Source organism: Oxyura jamaicensis, chromosome 28 (assembly GCF_011077185.1).
Source record: "Oxyura jamaicensis isolate SHBP4307 breed ruddy duck chromosome 28, BPBGC_Ojam_1.0, whole genome shotgun sequence".
Classification (NCBI taxonomy): domain Eukaryota; kingdom Metazoa; phylum Chordata; class Aves; order Anseriformes; family Anatidae; genus Oxyura; species Oxyura jamaicensis.
In genome coordinates, this window is record NC_048920.1 from 2777291 (window position 1) to 2795176 (window position 17886).

Consider the following 17886-nt stretch of genomic DNA (forward strand, 5'->3'; position numbering starts at 1 on the left):
ATGCTCTTCACCTGGTGAACACGTATCAGATGATGAGAAACACTAGACTGAAACGTAGCCAAAGTGGCAGAGGACTCTACATCAGCTCAGTGCTTCAGATAAAGAATAGGGAAGACAGCTTTGTTATTATCAATATTTAAACAGAAAAAGCAGTAACGGGAAGTGTTCTCAAACTGGTAGCTGGTTTCCTCAGAAATCTATGTTTATTCCAATTAATTCCTTATTACACCACATTGATAATAAAAAGACAACTTTTACACCAACACACAGTTTATACTGTGGCCAATCGTACAACACTCCAAAAATGATGCAACTTTCTACTCAAAACTACAGAAGAGGGGCGCAGCGGTAAATTAGCCGCCTACACACAGTAAGAAAACAAGCAACCTTTATCATTTACATTCGAAGAAATCACACCACACATACTTTAAGCAGAGGATGTAATTTCACCAAGGAAAAGCCAAAACGGTTTGAATTGTAACATAAATTAGCACACAGGTGTGTTATGCCCTAATGTAACTGTCTACAGAGAAAAAAAAAAAAAAAACAAATGTAAAGAGTTTAGTTGTATCAATTACCAAAAAACTGCAACAAGGGATAACAAAGTGCTTCTGATGAAGGGCCCAGTTCCTTGAAATACTGCTTTTCCAGCAAGGTACAGGTGAAATATGTTTTATTCTCTCTTTAAATAAACTAGCATGAAAGAGATAAGGACCAGCAGAATACTTTTAATTTACCCACATGCTGTCATACATCACAAGTCCAGTTTTCTTTAACCTTTTCTGCAAGCTTTATACAGCTTTCTGCCACATGTTTCCTAAGAACTCTTTCAAAACACATTTTCCCTCATTTTTCTAGTAAAACTAAGCTTTCACAGGCTTCATTGCCTCTATTATCCAGAATCTCTAGGGGCAGTGGAAATTTTAGTCATCATTTATTAATGAGTGAAAAATAAATATGTCCTTTACTTTTAAGTTGCTAAATCAAGCAAATTCTAAATTACTGTTCCTTAATAAGTTAAGAGCAATAAAGGGAAGTCAGTGAACACATTAAAAAAAAAAAACAAGGAGCCTTTTACTTACTGCATCATATAGTGAGCCGCTGATATCAGCCCCATAAATTGGTGAGACAAACGTGAGATTCTTCCAGTACTTGCGCTCCAAGTCTTCAAAATCTTGATGGCGTGGAGTACAATACCTGATAAGAACACAGAAGAGGTAAGGATGCAACAAGTCCCAGGGAAGACTCACCACAGACATAAAATGACTGCCAGGAAGAGTGCATTTCTCAGCACTGGGAAATGCTGAGTTGGAATTGCCATTCCCACCAGTTCACATTACAAAAAGGCTTGTTAGTTATAGTTTGGGAAGCAGATTCCATACAGCACACAGTATACTGGACGTGGAACATGTTTTTATAGCATCTGCCATCTAATTATCTCGAACCAACGTACAAATTACAGGAAACAAATCTAGATTTTGTTATTACACCATAAAAGCATATTAAATTCAGCAAGGGGTGGGGGAAGAGCAAAGAAAAATGTAAGGTGGACTAAGGTCATGTCATAATGCACGGATATAGCCGAGCACAGAACTCAGGTCTTCTTGCTTCTAGTCCTGCAACTTACGCTAGTGAACTTTTCATTTCCTAGTGGCTGTAAAAGTAAGTTAATAATCAAAGCAGGCAGACTCAGAGGTTACTGAAGATGCATCTCATTTTTAATTCTGCTCAGATTCATGTTATTTACTGCCTCTTCGATCCTTCTACAAAACCTCTTCATGAGTATGGACAAACAGGATGAGCATTTAAGTGAAGCAGATCCTCATCCTAACAGTGCATGAGGTGAAGTTATCACAGTCTGCTGAACACAGGCAAGGAACGTGTATAGGCTGTGTTAGCAAATGTCAAAGTTGATTGCATAACATCAGTAACGTAGAGTTAAAACTCATGGTAGCCCGGAGCTCTGGGAAAGCAACTCTGGAAAAACAATGCAACTGCAGCTTGTATCAGTTAGGTTGTCCCAGCGAACTGAGGTGTTCCCAATGTTCCCATGTTCAGACAACACTTGCTATTAATATTAGCTCAGGCACTCATATTTGTACCTGAGCAATGGAAGACATTTCCCAGAACATCCATTAATATACCAAGAGCTCTTCTTGGAGCCACAAATGATTCTTTTCAGGCAGATTCTTAGCCAAATACTGACTTCAAAGAATTGTCTATACCAGCTCCCAGAAAAAGATCAAAGATACACCAAACATATCAAGTTATGAACTCGTTTGAGATTCTGGATGTCAGCCATCAAGAAAAATTTGTTTCCTCCAAAATGCTTCCTATTTAACAAGGCAGACGACATCTTTTCATTTTTTCTTCAGGCTTTCCACACTACTCCCCCATTCGCAAGGTGAGCATAGTTAACGCTAACATACTTCTCGCTATTAGCCAGACGCCGGTACTCTCCCACAGTCATTGGTTTCTTCTGTATGTTGTACTGGGTGAATAACCCCGACTGGCCAGTAACCACCTGCTGAATGGGAGCTGGGATAACCATATCATCTATGTCATCATAGGTTTTTCGTGGCTTCCATTCCTTGGGAGGAATCACCTGTAAGAGGAAAAAAAAAAAACTTCAAGTTCACAACAGGCAAACACAACTTTTACTAAGGAAAACAAGTTAAATGGAAGGTATTTCACCCTGCTGTGTGTTAGCAGGTAACAGCAGCATCTCAAATAACAAGCACATATGACATGACACCTGTTCTGCAACCGCTGAAGTACAGTACTAGCTGACATGTTTAGAGGGCTGGTAGCCTGCCTGCCAGCTGTGCCATCAGTACGGGGTCACAGGAGATGGCCAGTGAATGAAGAACAGATCCACAACTACTGCAAGGAAATACACTGCATGCCAAGAGGACTGCACGTGCTTTCCCTCCAGAGCAGCATTCCTCTCTCACCTGCCATTCCACAACACTGCATGAAGGCTCAAGAAGCTTTATTAATACGCTGTAACTCTACAACTCTGTAACCTTTTATAGTAGTCTACATCACTGTTCCACCTAGAAGTTCACTGACACTAAGGGGGGGAGGTGGTTGTTGCTGCTTTGTTTGTTTAATTTTATATTCGGAAGGGTCACAATCCTGTCGCTTTATTCCTGTTGGTACTCCTGCATTCTAGGGGACACGTCAGGGGCCCAACATCAAGGGTAAAGGGTAGAGAAGAACAAAAGAAAACTGGGGAAAACACATCCAGGAAAAAAACACCGCTGCAAAGCAGCGCTGAATCTGGAAGAAAAAGCTGTAATTTTAAAGAGGAGAGTTGCCAATAATTCTAGGCTCACGATCAGAGAACAATCAGTAGAACATTCAGCGGGCATGTGGAATTAAAAAAATAACAATAAAAAAATCTACAATCTAATTTGGTGTAAGGATTTACAAAAAAAAAGTTACAGGAACATGAAGACAAGTTATTGATTTTTGTGCGCATGGTTCCTTTAGGATATGATGAGCTCTGCTTCCACTAAACAGTTCTGAACTGCAGTTGCAGTGGAGACACAAAAATTAACTTGAAATGCTGAGATTTAGTCCTACGGGTAGAGTAATTTCTTTAGAACATCTGGAATTCACCAACAACCTTTATTAAAATAATCTACCCTAGCGGACTCACAGAACATAATTGCTAGTACACTTGAGTGGACAAGGAAACATAACACAGAGCTTTTTATCAATACTCTGTTCTACTTAGAACTGTAATAAAAACAGTAATTGACCTATTTTAGAAGAAATAACTATTATTTCATGCCTAACAGCTTTACTTCTCTGCTGTGGTTTATTAAGTTCTGCTAAATACCACGTTTAACAACTACCTTGTCAGAAGAAATGCTCTCTCAGTCTATGGAGTAACATGACACTTCCACAGAAACAGTTCGAATCAGTTCTATTTTTCTTCCAAGCAGCAACATTTAAAGTATTGGAATTTAAAAGTGTCACAGAAGATTTCTTATAATGTTTCATTGATTTCAGCGTAAAGACATGAATGTGAATAGGAGGCAGAAAAAGGTTTCAGAGCTGGCCGGAGAACTATTTCCAGAAGATCAAAAAGGCTTTTGGATACCTTTAGGAATCTCACACACATACACAGCACATTTACAGGTGTAGATTCAAGTTCGCCTAAGACAGTAGCTCAGAACATAAAAAAGGTAAGAGCAAGAAGTTTGCATCCATTCATATAAATATGACTTAGGAACTCTGTCCCCATCCAAACCTAGGTAGACTTGAAAAAGCTTGATCCTTTACCCCAACCGTCTGGGGGTAGCTGAAAAACCTCAATATTTCTCTATTTCCAGCAATAGACTTGGGACATGGCAATACCCTTCACCCATCTCTGTAAGGATCGGGAATATTCTTGCTTTCCTGTTTGGGGTCAGGAAAATACATTCTTTAAATAAACACTTCTTCCTCTCTTATGAAAGGCCTGTAACTCCTTCGCCTTTCCTCTCTGTAAATCAAAACAAAGAGTTTGCAAGTACAATTTACAAAAACGTTCTCCACTTGACCACATGAACAAAAACTACTTTTGAGCGCACAGGCACCTCACATAAAAGAGTCTCAGGCAGGCAGCCTTCAGAAAGCTCTCAGCCACTGGAGCTAGGCAAACTGACCTTGGCAATCCCTGCTCGGTGAGCTCCTTGCGATTCAATGTAGGCAATATATTTCCCGAAGTCCCGAAACTCCTCGAGGGTGGGACGAAAGGTCATGATCTTACAGCCAGGATTCTGCGGACTTGGGTTTTCAGACCCCATATTTCCACTATGGTGGCGGCACCTGAACAGCGAAAACAAAAGGGAGAAAAAGAAGAAAGGCACAAAAAAGATAGTTAATTTTTTTATGTTCTTTCCATGTGCTTTAATAAAATATAGAAAGGCAACAATACATTTTTCATTTTTCTCTCTCCTCACATCTGAGAAAGTATTTGTAAGTAGCATCCTCCAGCATGGCTATGAAGGGTTTCTGACCAAAAATCCAAGTAGTCTATTTGATAGCAGGGCCCCAAGAAGTATCAGGGAACTCCACAAGGTGTTCTATGCACTTCTCCATTGTTTTTCTAAGACATCAGAAGCTGTAACGAGTGACAGAACTCACTTCTAAAACAGTTAAAATCACTGTGGTGAATTCTTATTTCCATATAGGAGAAAGCCACACTAAGGTGAGTATATTTATTATCGTGTAACCAAATCTACACTTGAGCAGGCCAGAGGAAACAACGATGTTAGGAATACCAGTGTCACACTTCAGAGGTCAAATATGGCCTAAATATAGCATGTAGACTTGACATCGGGCCCCTCTGCTCATCATATGAAATGGTGTCTCCCCAGAACAGCACTCAAGAACGAACTTCTCAGTATCTTCAGCATCTGTGCAGTGCATGCATGGAACTAGCTGCTGCCCCCTCACAGCTCCCCATCAGAATGCTTTTTCCTTTTCTATATTTATTATATATATATATATATATATATATATATATATAATAAAAAAACAGCTTTGACCAATGCATTAGCACTGTATTAGCAATATATTTCTTCTATTTTTGGGGGGTGCTAGGCTACATAAAAAATTAAAAAGATGGCTTTTTTAAAAAATGTAATTTCCTTACACTTTGATTGTATTTGATATCTACACAGACAAAATTAAGAGCCAGACTATTCATTAAAAAAAATCTAGATGTCTAAGTGTTCAAAGCGTCTTTCAATATGAGAAATAAAATTGCTCAGTTTACTCCAAAATTCACAAGGGAAAAAAAATCCAAAATAATTCAGGATGCAATCCCAATTTTGAAAACAGACCTTTTAAGGCTACTTTAGAAACTCATAAGGCAAACAAAACCTTTTAACGGCATTTCAGCCGCCAGCACAGCCACGGAGCCATCCTCCATGTCAGAAAAGCACCACGGCGCTCCCGCTGTCACCAGAGGGCACCGCGGGGCTTTCAGGGAATAGCACGAGGTGCAGCAACGCTACGGCAACTGCGGCTTCAAAAATCGCAAGTGGGATGGGATTTAAATTGATTTCGACCTAGCGAAAAAGTATTCCAGATGCTACTAGAAGTACTCGTCGTGTTAGGGAAAGAAGAAAGACAGTCTGCTGTATCATGGCTTTAATCAGAGCGCATGGCACTGAACTGCTTCTCCAGAGACAGGCAACTAAGGAAATGTCCCGCCGAGATGGACAGACAGCATCCAGCTCTCCTGGGGCATCAAGTTTTCCTTTCCAATTCTAACTGGGTTAAATGTATTTCCTTTCAAAGGGAAACAAACAGTTTTGACTTGAAATTTCAGAATATTTTCAAAGTAACTTTTGCATCGGATTTGTTTCAGAAGAGCGGTCTGCCAGCCCGCACCCCTCCCCAGCACAGCTCTCAAAGTAATCCCAAGCCTAAAAACAAGCCAAGGCTCTCCTGCATCCGCGGTGAACAGACAATAAACCCAAGCATCCCACAGCATCCCTGAGCCAAATCAGCCCAGTAAAAAGCTGTGGACCCAGTCCCTTAGCTCAATACATCACAGATTCCCACAACGACTGCGTTTCTGACAGAAACCCCTGCTAGCTGAGACATACGGCCCTGTGCCGGCCCCTCCACCTGCAGGGTGACCCCGCCTGAAGAGATTTCTGACTGCCTTGCAGAAAAGACTTCCCTGTGTTTCAGGATCAGAATTGGAAGATAAGAAACATCAGATCTATACCTACACAAGTGTTTTCTAGAAACATTAAAATAGCAAAGAGCACCTCCTGCCCCTGGAGCTGAGCAGGGCCCGGCTCAGGGCGGCCACAACCGCAGGCGGTATTTGGGAAGGCGCTGCTCTTCGTCAGCAAATGGCGGGGGCTGGCCCTGGTGAAGAGTCCAAAGCAGAAGAAAAGCCAGTATCGGAGAAGTGGGGGACACAGAGAAACCAACCCCGAAATCCTGTTCAAATGCAATCGCATTGAGGATACTTCTGCTATTTTTAAAGCAGGACCAGAAATGCCACAGGGCCACGCAGCAGGAGTGCGGTGCCGTGCTGCATGCAGGCTGCTCTGGCGTATCTGGCCCTGAGAGAGAGAAACCCTGAGGAAAAGCCTGCCAGCACCATCTGCTCCAGGGAGGCCTTCCCAGTATTTGCAGCTTTGCCCACAACCAGGAAAGGAAGAACAACAAAAAAGTAGTTCTATCCCATCTTCTCACGAAGATGCCCTTCGGCAACTTCAATTTTTACTCAATGAACTGGGAGAGAATAGTCCAAAGAAATCCTCAGACAAAGCAGGGAGTGGGGTGGGGCTGGAATCCAAAACTACTTCCACAGTTTGACCAATTAATTAAAGGCTTTACTCAGCACAAGAACGGTACTTCGCGGCTCTGCAGCACAGAGCTGGTAAAGCACACTGAATATTTCCATGTTTAACCCCACCTCTTTATCCTAAGGATACATCTCCACGTGTTTCCTAGATAACATTTGCTGCAATATACGTTCACCTGACTAAATTAACCACGCCATTACAACAAAAACTAGCCACGGAGCTCAGGTGAACAGAGAACCAGCTCCAGCCACATCCCCTCCACCTCAGCAGCCCTGAGGAGCTTGGTACCCAGAGCAAGCCTTGGGAGAAGAGGATTTCTTTCTTAATTCCTTTGCAATAGCAGCACTACAGAAGTTTAGATAAATAGCGGCAGCATTCCCTGTTAACCCCTCAGCTCCCAGTCCCACAAGGGGCCATGGGAGCAGGAGGAGCCGGAGGGCCGCTGAGGGGAGCCAGGCGGTGCTGCTGCGTTACACGATCGAAGTAGAGGCCACCTCGATACAACACTGCTGTAATAAGCTCGCTGAGAAAGATTTCACAGCAGAATCCAACTGTTTTGAGAACACTAAAGCCATTTTGCATTCAAGGCTCTGCTGTACAGCAGAGTGGATGGCGACAATGCGAACTACCTCTTCTCTCTTCACTAATAATACTGAAAAGGACAATTTTGCAGAAAGAGTCTAAGCCCCCTATTAGTTCATGAAAAGAAGAATTAAGGTATTTTTCTCAGCTGGGTGCACTCTGTTTCTTTGTAAGAGTGAGTAACAACGTGAAATATTATGAAATACCTTCTAATTTGCAGTGCTGGTAAGGAAACACTACAACTTGTCTCCAGAAATGATCTCAGCGGACACAAAGAGCTGAGTTTTTAATTTCAATGACTTTTACGTGAGACTTTTACCTCTAAAACTGATGTGAACTAAGACACTTTTGTGACTGAAATCCTACACCTGTTGATTGAAAGCTCTGTATAGCACAGAAAAAGCCTACGAAACCCAGCTGAGATCAACGACTTGTGCTTACTAAAGGACTTCCAGAACCCGGAATCCTGTCTTTCAGTGAAAGGCTTGGGACTTTTCAAGCAGTTCCCCACGGCTCGGGCACTATTGATCTTTGAGGAGTGGAATAATGCCAACTCATCCTCCTCGGGCTTTTGAGTCAGGGGGTAACTTTGACTACAGGTAGAGACTATTAGTGGAAATGAATCTGTCCTAGCGCTGGAGCTGAACACTGCACACGTACCCAGGGCACACTTCTGAAAGCGTAAAACAAGTCACTACTGCTGGTCCTACAAACTACCTGTTATCAGTCCAGATCTCAACAAGAGAAAACAGCAGATTTGTGACATAAGACTCATTTTGTTTATACAGCAGCACCAAAAGACCATCTTTAATCTTGTAAAGCAAACCATACTCTTCAGAACCCTTTAAGAAGGCATGGGGTTTCTGTTTAAAGGTAAAACTTCTGCCCAGGCTATGCCCTGCTGCCATGCACATTACTGCATACAATTGACAAAAATACTTTGGAGTGACTTTCCAAAGGTGCAATTTTACATCATCAACCCCACCAAGCCTCTTACTGGCTCTTTGTCAAAGGCAGTGAAGCCCAACAACCAAAATTCACTAAGGTGAAGAAGACCACCCTTTGGAATACATGCTTGAAGGGCAAAAGCAGAAAGCATGGATTCAAATCTGGTAGGGAAAATTACCACATGGCAACGACGGGTAGCAAAAATAAGTTTGTTGGAAGAAAATTCATAGCATCCACAGCAACTCCACAAGATTTTACTTGGGTTGTGTTAGAAGAGGCTGAAAAGGAAACTTTTGAATATATGAAATATCCTCCCAAGAGCTCTCTGCAGCCTGGTACCAGCAGAGAGCAGAAAACATGCACACTGACCCACTTGTACTCGTGGTGGGCACGTGCTCTGGCAGCAGCATCACACCCCTCTGTAGGAAACAGACTACAGCCATCCAAATTTCGCAGAATAAACAAAGCGTCTGGCCTTGGTTTGAAGCAAGAGGAAATTTCACAGCAGTACCAACTTGGATAGCTACTGAGCTCCCGTCCATGGCCATTTGCTCCTCTCCTGTGCCAAACAGGATTACTGTGGTGCCACAGAGCGAAGCCATCAGGGAGCTGACGCCGGTTACATGGCTGTGCTCTAAACCACGGCTGTAATCACCAGCACAGGACTCCTATGGCAACAGTGCAAAGCCACCATCTCATCAAACCACAGCCTTGCCACGAGACAGAAAAAGCATTTCAAACATCCGAAACAGTTATAGGAAAAGAGTCAGTAGATAAAACTTTTCTGGAAGGCACGCTTGTAGCGAGTTCTCCTCTCTTCCCCAGACAGATGAGTTTATCACCCGCACAAACTGGAGTTCGTACGTGTCTTAACACGGATCGAGGGTTACTGGTGCTCTTCAGCCGGATTGCCCTTTTATTACAGAACACTGAACATACTAACTCTTAATCTAATCAATGCAACAAACATCACTGCACTTGTAATACCAGTAAAGCTGCTGTTAGCAGTTAAGAAAATTAAGTTCTACAGTTCATTACACTATGCAAGGACAGTGAATTATAACACCCTTGCAGGAGACCATTTAAGGACAACATAATCCACAGCAAGGCAGGGAAATACAAATCTCCAATACTGAAAAGGGAAAAAAAAAAAAAGATCTAATGGATTATTATAGCCCTCTGGATCTATCAGAACAGTCGAAGCTTGGCAGCACTGCAAAACAACAGGAAACTGAATATCAGTGGTAACAAATTCTCTAACCTCGTTTCAACACCCAAATTGTTAAACCTTCTGGTTTCCTTATCTGACAATTTCCCTTGGAAACTCGTATCCATTGATCCGAATACACTTATTAAGCCTCCCCTGCCCTTCCAGCATACTGACAACAAAAAGACAGGTCTGGCTCACTCCAGATTTCTCAGCATAAGGTAGGCTGGACAGCATACTGAGAACTCCCCAGTGCCTTTACGTATTTACCACCAGCAACCACGACAGGCCTTACTTCCTTGTCACTGCAAAGCAAGCTGCTGAGAACGTGCTACTGTGCACCCTCTGGAAACTGCTGCCGAGTGTTCAGCAGGCTGGAAATCCATCCTCACCTCACGCTGCCCTGTCCATGCTAACGCCTGCGCCCAGGGCAAGGCTCTCGAGGGAGACCACTTCGCTGCGAAATAACTGCTTTCCCCACAAGTAGGAGAAATGTTAAAACAACTACTTCTGTCAGTGCTCGGAAAAGGGAAAACCTGTAAAAGGGACTTAAAACTCGTGCGTATACCTCGCTACCCTCAGTTAAACTGCCCATCGGGGTGGTTTCATGCCCCTTCTCAGACGAGGCAAGCAGCTGCTGATTAGGAGGAGTGCAACAGCAAACGAAGCGTGGGCGGAGGCAGAGCAGCCTCCCTTGCCTGCAGTAAAGCACAGGGTGCTCAGCAAAACCAACCTGTCTCACAGAGCCATCGCCCAGCACCAGGAGCAATGGGGATTCACAGCCTTGCAGGTTTTTTTACTTCCCTCGGTGCTCTGCTAGGCACTCGTGGAGGCACCAGAGCTGTGTGCAAGTGCGGGCCGTGAGCAGCCTCTTCTCTTCAAAGCAGGGGAAAGCCTCTGCCCTGAATCCTGCCCAGCCTACCTCGCATCCCTGGTAAACGTAAAATGAAAATAAGTTCAGTTTGAGGGGAAAAAAATAGTCTGATCTTCAACTGAAAATACTGTTAAAATTGCATTTAAAAAAAAAAAAAAAAAGATTTTAAGTGTGCCTGCATCAACTTCTTGTTTTGGATCACTATTTGAGGCATTTCACACACACAAGGTGGGAAACCTATTCACAAATGATTCTTTAAGTTTACTTTTAACTCATTATTCGACTGTTGAGTACTGAGTGCAAACACTAATGGAAACCTCATGTGTTTATTTGAAATGACTTTTTTTTTTTTGATGAATTAGGCTGGAACTCAGAGGGCAGATTCTTCTGTTTCTATCGACTTCCTTTCTCAGCACGTCAACTGCGCTCAAATTTACAGCCAGCTTCTCGTGGATCGGGACTATGGAAATTTCTTAGCAGAACAAGAGATAAAGAGTTGCAAACCATCCCCGCTGTACATAAAGAGGCGATTATGTACCCTGAGCGTTCGGAAGGGTTACAACAAGCATCTGCAGCACTGTTCACTGCTTCCCCCTTAGCTGCCGAGAATCAGATTTCAGCATTTCGCGTGGATTCGCAAGTTTGCAGCTCCTGCTGCTGCTGCTCAGCCCACTTTGAAAGGGCCGATCTCCTGGAAGACTACAGCACGAATTTTAACCCAAGGCCTTTTCCACAAAGTGGTCCCTATGGTCAGCTCGTTACCTTTTTGCCCTCGAAGTGCTCTGAGCTTTGTCCATCCTGCAAAGGGTTTAAGCAAAGTCACAGAGAGATGAGGTACACAGGCGGCATTTCCACGCAGGCACAGCAAGCGCCCATCGGCCGAGCGCGGAATTCTCGGATTGTGACAAATTGGAACATCCCCTGTGACACCCCGCAAGCCTTCCCCAGACCTCCCAATTCTCCTCTGCTTGAAATCGAGCAGCATATGTAGCTCATTAGAGTAAAATAAAGTTTTCCCTTAAAACATCTTCTAGCTGTAAGCGTACAGTTGCTCATACATCTCTTCAAACTGCAGCAGAATTGTTTGAAGTCACAAACGGCATTTGAAAGCAGAAAACGTGTTTAGAGTTAAGAGCAATAAATTTGTTAGAGATTAAAACAATTACTGCCTGAGTCAATGCAGTCAACAGCCTCCTGTGATGCTTATTTCTGACTGAATTCAGAATCGTTACACGACTGCCTCTCCTCCTCACATTCACTGCCGCACTGAATGGGCAAGATAAACTAAAAATGAACGAGTGTTATAAAAAATAGGCACTAAAAAGACAGACAAAACCCGAGAGGCTTAGCATGCCATCACTGAGACAGAACCTAGAACCAAGCATCTTACAAATCCCAGTTATATGCCGGGCCAGTAGTTATCTTTACAGCCCTTTACTACCTTTATTATCTTTAGTGCAAGGCTATTAAGTACATAAAATCAGCCGGATTGGTCCTTTTGAGATTCAGCCTCATTGCAATTACTAGAACGCCGGAGGAATGCCTTTGAGTTAAAATGGGCTGAATTATTTCTCCTCCAAGAATAAGACCCCAATAGGCAGGGGCGCATTTTGCTCAGCAGCCCTCTGGGATACCCACGTTTAAGAGCTGCTGCCTGCCCGGCACCACTTACACGGGCATACGTCAACGCCGGCCCCAGCAGCTCCGCTGTCACTCAGTGTTACTTCAGGTTAACTTTGTGAGAACGTCAGAGCAACGCAAGGCTCACCACATCAAACCAGCAGCCCACTGAAAGCAGCGCCTTCTTCCAGAGCGGGAGCAATCGAGGATAACAAGCGCCTGTTCTCCGTATATTCCTGTTCACTTGGAACAAGGATTCACAGTCTCAACCCACAACACTCGGATCCAAGGCAGCAGCGCTGCAGACCTTGAAATATTGTGAAGTAACCCGCAGACTGCTACCAGAAACCTTCGTACCAGAAGACTTGACTGCTGCATCACCTCGTAAGCAGGGGAGCTCCTGTACCAGCCTAATACCTTAATGAGGACTAATTCCCCACAGCCTTCTGGCCACAAACCTGCCAGAACTCCAAGCCCGCAGCAACGTTCTCAGCAACTTGCTCAATTTCTTCTCTAGGTTGCTCCAGATATTTCTGAGACAGAATTTCCACAGATTAGCTGGTTAGATCATTGCATGCTCTAAATGCTTTTGAATATTTCGCCAATATGAAGTCAAAATCTTGGTTGCCTTTTTTTTTTTTTTTGCACAAGGTGCTTACAGGTCCTGCACGGGGTGGGCGTGACACACTGACCCAGATTCCAGGCTTAAGAGCAGCTGCACCACCAGAAAATCATTTGCTCGGGAAGAGGCTGAGCAGGAGCAAAAGCCAGCAGGGGGAAGAGCAGGACCAGGAAGCATCTCGTACCTCGTGCACCTCCGGATTGCTCTTTAGCAAGAAATCCTGTCCTCAGCTGCACCTGTAAGTAACTTGGAATCGTCATCTTCACAGCGAGAAGGGGAAACAAGAAACAGTCTTCAGGTATGCATTTATGTCACATCCATCTCATAATTTTTAACCAAAACCGTGACTCAAAGGAGTGAAAATTTAGGACCTAAATTAAAGCAAAACCTGGTAGAAAACCAAGGCAATTTCACACGAGCTTCAAGGTAATTTTAATGTCTCCCAGTGCTTCCCTCTGAAAGCTCCAGCCCCAAATCTTAACACACACACAGCACAGCCCAAGAGGCACTGCTTGCTTTGCCAACACAGAACTGAAGCGGCAAACTTTGTATAAACTTATCTACAACAACAGAAAACCACAAAGCTCCACCAAAATCTTCTACCCTACTCTGAATACATATCGGAAACTCTAAAGGAGAAACGCAACTCACCAAGAAAAAATCTTAACACACCACCAACTTCCAACAGCGTATTCTCACGCCAAATACAGCATTTTTGTCAAATAACTTTAGGAAATAAACAAACCTATACGTTTCCAGAAACTGGGGAGCGTGACTTGTTCACAAACCTTTTGAAAAGCAAGGAGAAAGAAAAAAGAATCCAGCTGCAAGCCATTTCTGCCACATCTGAGGCACAGGAAGACGAAGGATCTTACACGGCGCTAAACCAGCGCAACAGGACACAAATGTGTTCCCCCGTGTTAGCAGCCATCCAGTACGAACATACCCGAGGAGCTTCTTATGTATAAAAGAAAACCATTTCCTCTACGAAAGCATAAATAACATTGAGCACCTAACAATTAAGCCATGGTGTAAGTGACTATCTGCAAGTTGGGACAAGATGGGACATCCTTGGGCTAAAAGGAAGAAAAATCTGGCTAAGCAATGACCAGTTTACTGACAACTACTGGAAAGGGAAAAAAAAACACCTCTCATCCCACGACAATTTTATAGAGATGGTAACGTGACATCGATACCACCAAGTACAAGGTTGCTGCCAGTATTTTGCAGTACTCAAGGATTTCAGTTTGCTGGTGCATCAAAGGGACGAACCATCTTTGGATTCTTCAACAGACGACAAAATTATTTCAAGGAGTGCCTCGAACGGCCACAGAGAAGCCTGGTAGCATCCACACATACTAAGCAAATCCCCCCCTTGCAGTGACACGTTTAGCCGTCATCCATCTTTGAAATTAACAGATGCGATATCGCAAGCTCCGCTGCGTATAGCGCAGGCAGACAATGAATGGACAGACAGTAACAGGCACCGCAGATCCGGCACAAGACAAAACGTTCAAAAGTGAGTCAGGAAGGGTAAAAAAAAAATCACCAGCGTGCAGTTTTTCTGCATTGCCAAGAATTAATTAAAAGATAATAAAGTTTTTAATTCTTCTAACTGCAAAGAGATTCGCACAACGCGTTAGCCGATGCGTGGGTGTCTCAGCCTGCAGCAAGGCAGTGCGATTATTTCTGAGGTATGAGCTTCCACTGGAGTACGATGGAAGCTCTGAAGGGTAATTGCAGCTAGCTGAATGACGACACGCTGCTTGCGTCACAGCTGGACATCCCCAAAACCCCAAAAACGCTTAACTTGGTACGCGTACAAAGAAATACAGAACCAACATACTTAGCCAGCAGGGCTGGACAAACTGGTTTTCCCAACACATGTAAAATTTCTTGAGTCCTGTTATACAAAAACAGCTCCAGGTTTTCAGAAGTTGCCCAAGCATTTGAGGACTTTACACGCCCAGCATCTGCAGATCTGTAAAATAAATCCCTCTTCTTTATCTGTTAAAGGACTGGGGCTGATTGCCATCACTAGAAGTAGTTCTCGCTGCCATTTGTGCCAACAATAGTCACGTTCAATAAGCCTCTGAGCAGCTTTGAGCACTGCATTTGCCTGAGCCCAATAACCAGCGTTATCTGCAGGAAACGAGTGGGATTCGCCCTCAAAGTTTTGCTATCAACTCCTCATCAAAAGCAAATGAAACTTCTTATGCACGGGAGATCTTAAATATAAAAGACCACAATCACCCTCACGTCAAAGTTGGCAGACCCGCGTGAGCACTTTGTTCTTCTGCCCCTGCGCTCTGATCTCCTGATATAACTAACTTCTTCCATGTGAAGCCGTATATACGCTGCTCGCCCTGGGTCGGGAGTGAATTACCTCCTTTAAGGGAGAAAAGGAGGTGAAAGGATCACACGGTACTGAGTGCTGGGCAGCATTTCCCTGTCAGAGGAAGTTTTGGTGAGCGTCTCATGCAGGAGCAGCAGCTCCGTAACAAAGCCAGGTGCATCCAGCTCCCTACGCTTTGCATAGGAGTAACTCCTACCGCTAACGAGGAAGATTCCTTTGGGCACTGGAGGACTCAGTCTGCCTCTCTCGATTTTTTCCATTTATTACAGGGGAACCTGAGAGCTGGGAGCTTACTGTCAAAAAGCAATTACCCCTACGTACTCCAACGGTTATTTTCTGTAATTGCCGGAATGTAACTGTAAGTTTTAAATTCCAGACTTAAGACTTACGGTGATTACACGAGTTTTAACAGAACAGTAGAAAGAAAAACACTAGGAAAAACGCACGGACCTCAAAACCAGAAGCATCAACAAGAAAGAAGTGACTTATTGGGTGCGAAAAGGGAAAAAACGCTATTGGGCTTCCAATGAGAAGAGTTCATGAGAATCAATTCCTTTCGGTTAAAAGAAACAACTTTGGAAAGGTCAAACTTGATACAACACCACCAGGAACTTACGCTACCGCCCACAAAGACAACCTGGTCCCATACCAAACCCCAATGCTCCAGGCCTGTTTCTGCATTGCTGAGTTTCTGCCCTGAGCAGCACCCGCTCTCTGCAGCAGCTTTCATAAAAAAGCACAGAAGTTAATAAACTAGGCCTAATTTGTAAGTTTAGCCCCTGCAAATGAGTCCAAAACGGTCTTTCTGCAACGTATGTAGACCCCACGCAGCTGTACGTACCCTTGTGGGGAACAAGAACCAAAGCCAGCGTTAAAGCTCAAGCACAGCCTTAAGATGAAGGCTTTCCCCTTCCACTACACACACGACAAAAGAACAGAACCTCACACATCTTACAGCTCTTTCTTATAAAGTAGAATAAAAATAACAAGGAATAAAGCAACCGAGCAGCTAACGGCCAGGGGAAGTCGGCAAAGCACGAGCGGCCACACAATTTCTGCAGACCGTACCCCCTGGGGACTGGGCACCTCACTTCTTCACGCCGCAGCGTTTGTGCCCCAACTGCTGGGCAGGGGAAGGACGTCCAGGCATAACTACGAGTGCTGCTATTAACGTCAGGCTTATTTTAAATAAATAAATAACCAAGAGGGGAGAAAGGCTGGTTTTGACACTAGACTTTGACAAGCTCTGGAAGGAAGAAATGAAAATAAAGCCCGGCAGCGCATCCTAGCCGCCAGGTTTTCCTTCCAGCCGGGCCTTTTGTACGCTGCTGCGGGGCCCCCTCGGGGAGCGGAGCCGCTCCGCGCAGAGCCCACGGCGGCCGCAGGGCCCCGGGCAGCGCCCCCCGGCCCCGAGATGGCGGCGGGAGGGCCCCTCCGCCGAGCCCCGAGACAAAGCAGGCGGCGGGGCCGGGAGAAACGGGGCCGGGGCGCCGAGGGCTGGCTGAGGAGGCGGAGGCCGCTGTCCGGAAGCGAGAGGCAGCGCCGGGGCCCGGCCCGGGGCAGGCCCCGCGGGCCGCCGTGAGGGGAAGGCCGCGGGCCGGAGCCCCGAGGGGGGCAGCGCGGGGGGCTCCGAGCGCCGCGGGGGTGGAGCCGCGGACGGAGGAGGAGGATGAGGAGAAGGAGGAGGAGACGGCGGCGGCGGGGCCCGGACGGAGCGGGACGAGGCAGCGGCGGCCGCCCCCGTACCTGAGCCGCGAGCGGTCCCCCCTCGGCGGCGGCAGCCCCGTGCGCGCAGCGCCCCAGCGGCCGGGCCGGGGGCAGAGCGGAAGGGGGGCGGTAGCACAGCGCAGGGCCCCGCGGCCAGCACCTGCCGCCCGCCTCCTCGGCCCGCGGATTCGCCGAGGCCGGCGCCGCCTTCGTTCAGGTTGGACGCGAGGTCGCTGAGAGGCGGCGGCCGCAGCCCGTGGCGTGGCGGGACGGCGAACAACAAGGCGATGGCGGCCGTTGATTGGGAGAAACGGTCCCGGCGAGGGCCCGCCTACCAACAGGAGGGCCGGCCGGTAGCGCTCGCGTCGCTCAGTAGCTTTCCGCCAATAGAACGCGGCTCTCGGGAGGCGGCGGCCCGCCCTCGTCTCCTATTGGGCGCAGGCAGGAGGACGGCGGGCGCCAATAGGCGGAGCGAGCTGTCCGTCGGCTGCAATCAGAGCCCTGCGCTCCGGCGGGGGCGGGGGGCGGTGCGTACGTGAGGAGCCGCACAGCACCGGGGGGGGGGGGGGGGGGGGGGGGGGCGGCCGGCGCCCGCCGAGGGGGGGGGGGGGGGCCCCCCCCCCCCCCCCCCACACCCCCCTC

At 45.9% G+C, this 17886-nt stretch overlaps 1 protein-coding gene across 1 annotated transcript in view; it reads right to left on the reverse strand.

The window, feature by feature from the left end:
- The window catches only part of KDM4B (lysine demethylase 4B), a 90241-nt gene extending 72797 nt beyond the window's left edge, over window positions 1-17444 (reverse strand). The window contains exons 1-5 of the mRNA XM_035348250.1: window positions 17264-17444; window positions 16365-16368; window positions 4659-4806; window positions 2430-2605; window positions 1083-1197 (exon numbers count right to left, since the gene is read on the reverse strand). Coding sequence (XP_035204141.1) covers window positions 1083-1197; window positions 2430-2605; window positions 4659-4799 — 432 coding nt within the window. The 5' untranslated portion in view covers window positions 4800-4806; window positions 16365-16368; window positions 17264-17444. The remainder of the gene's footprint in view (window positions 1-1082; window positions 1198-2429; window positions 2606-4658; window positions 4807-16364; window positions 16369-17263) is intronic.
- Window positions 17445-17886: the final 442 nt, after the last annotated feature.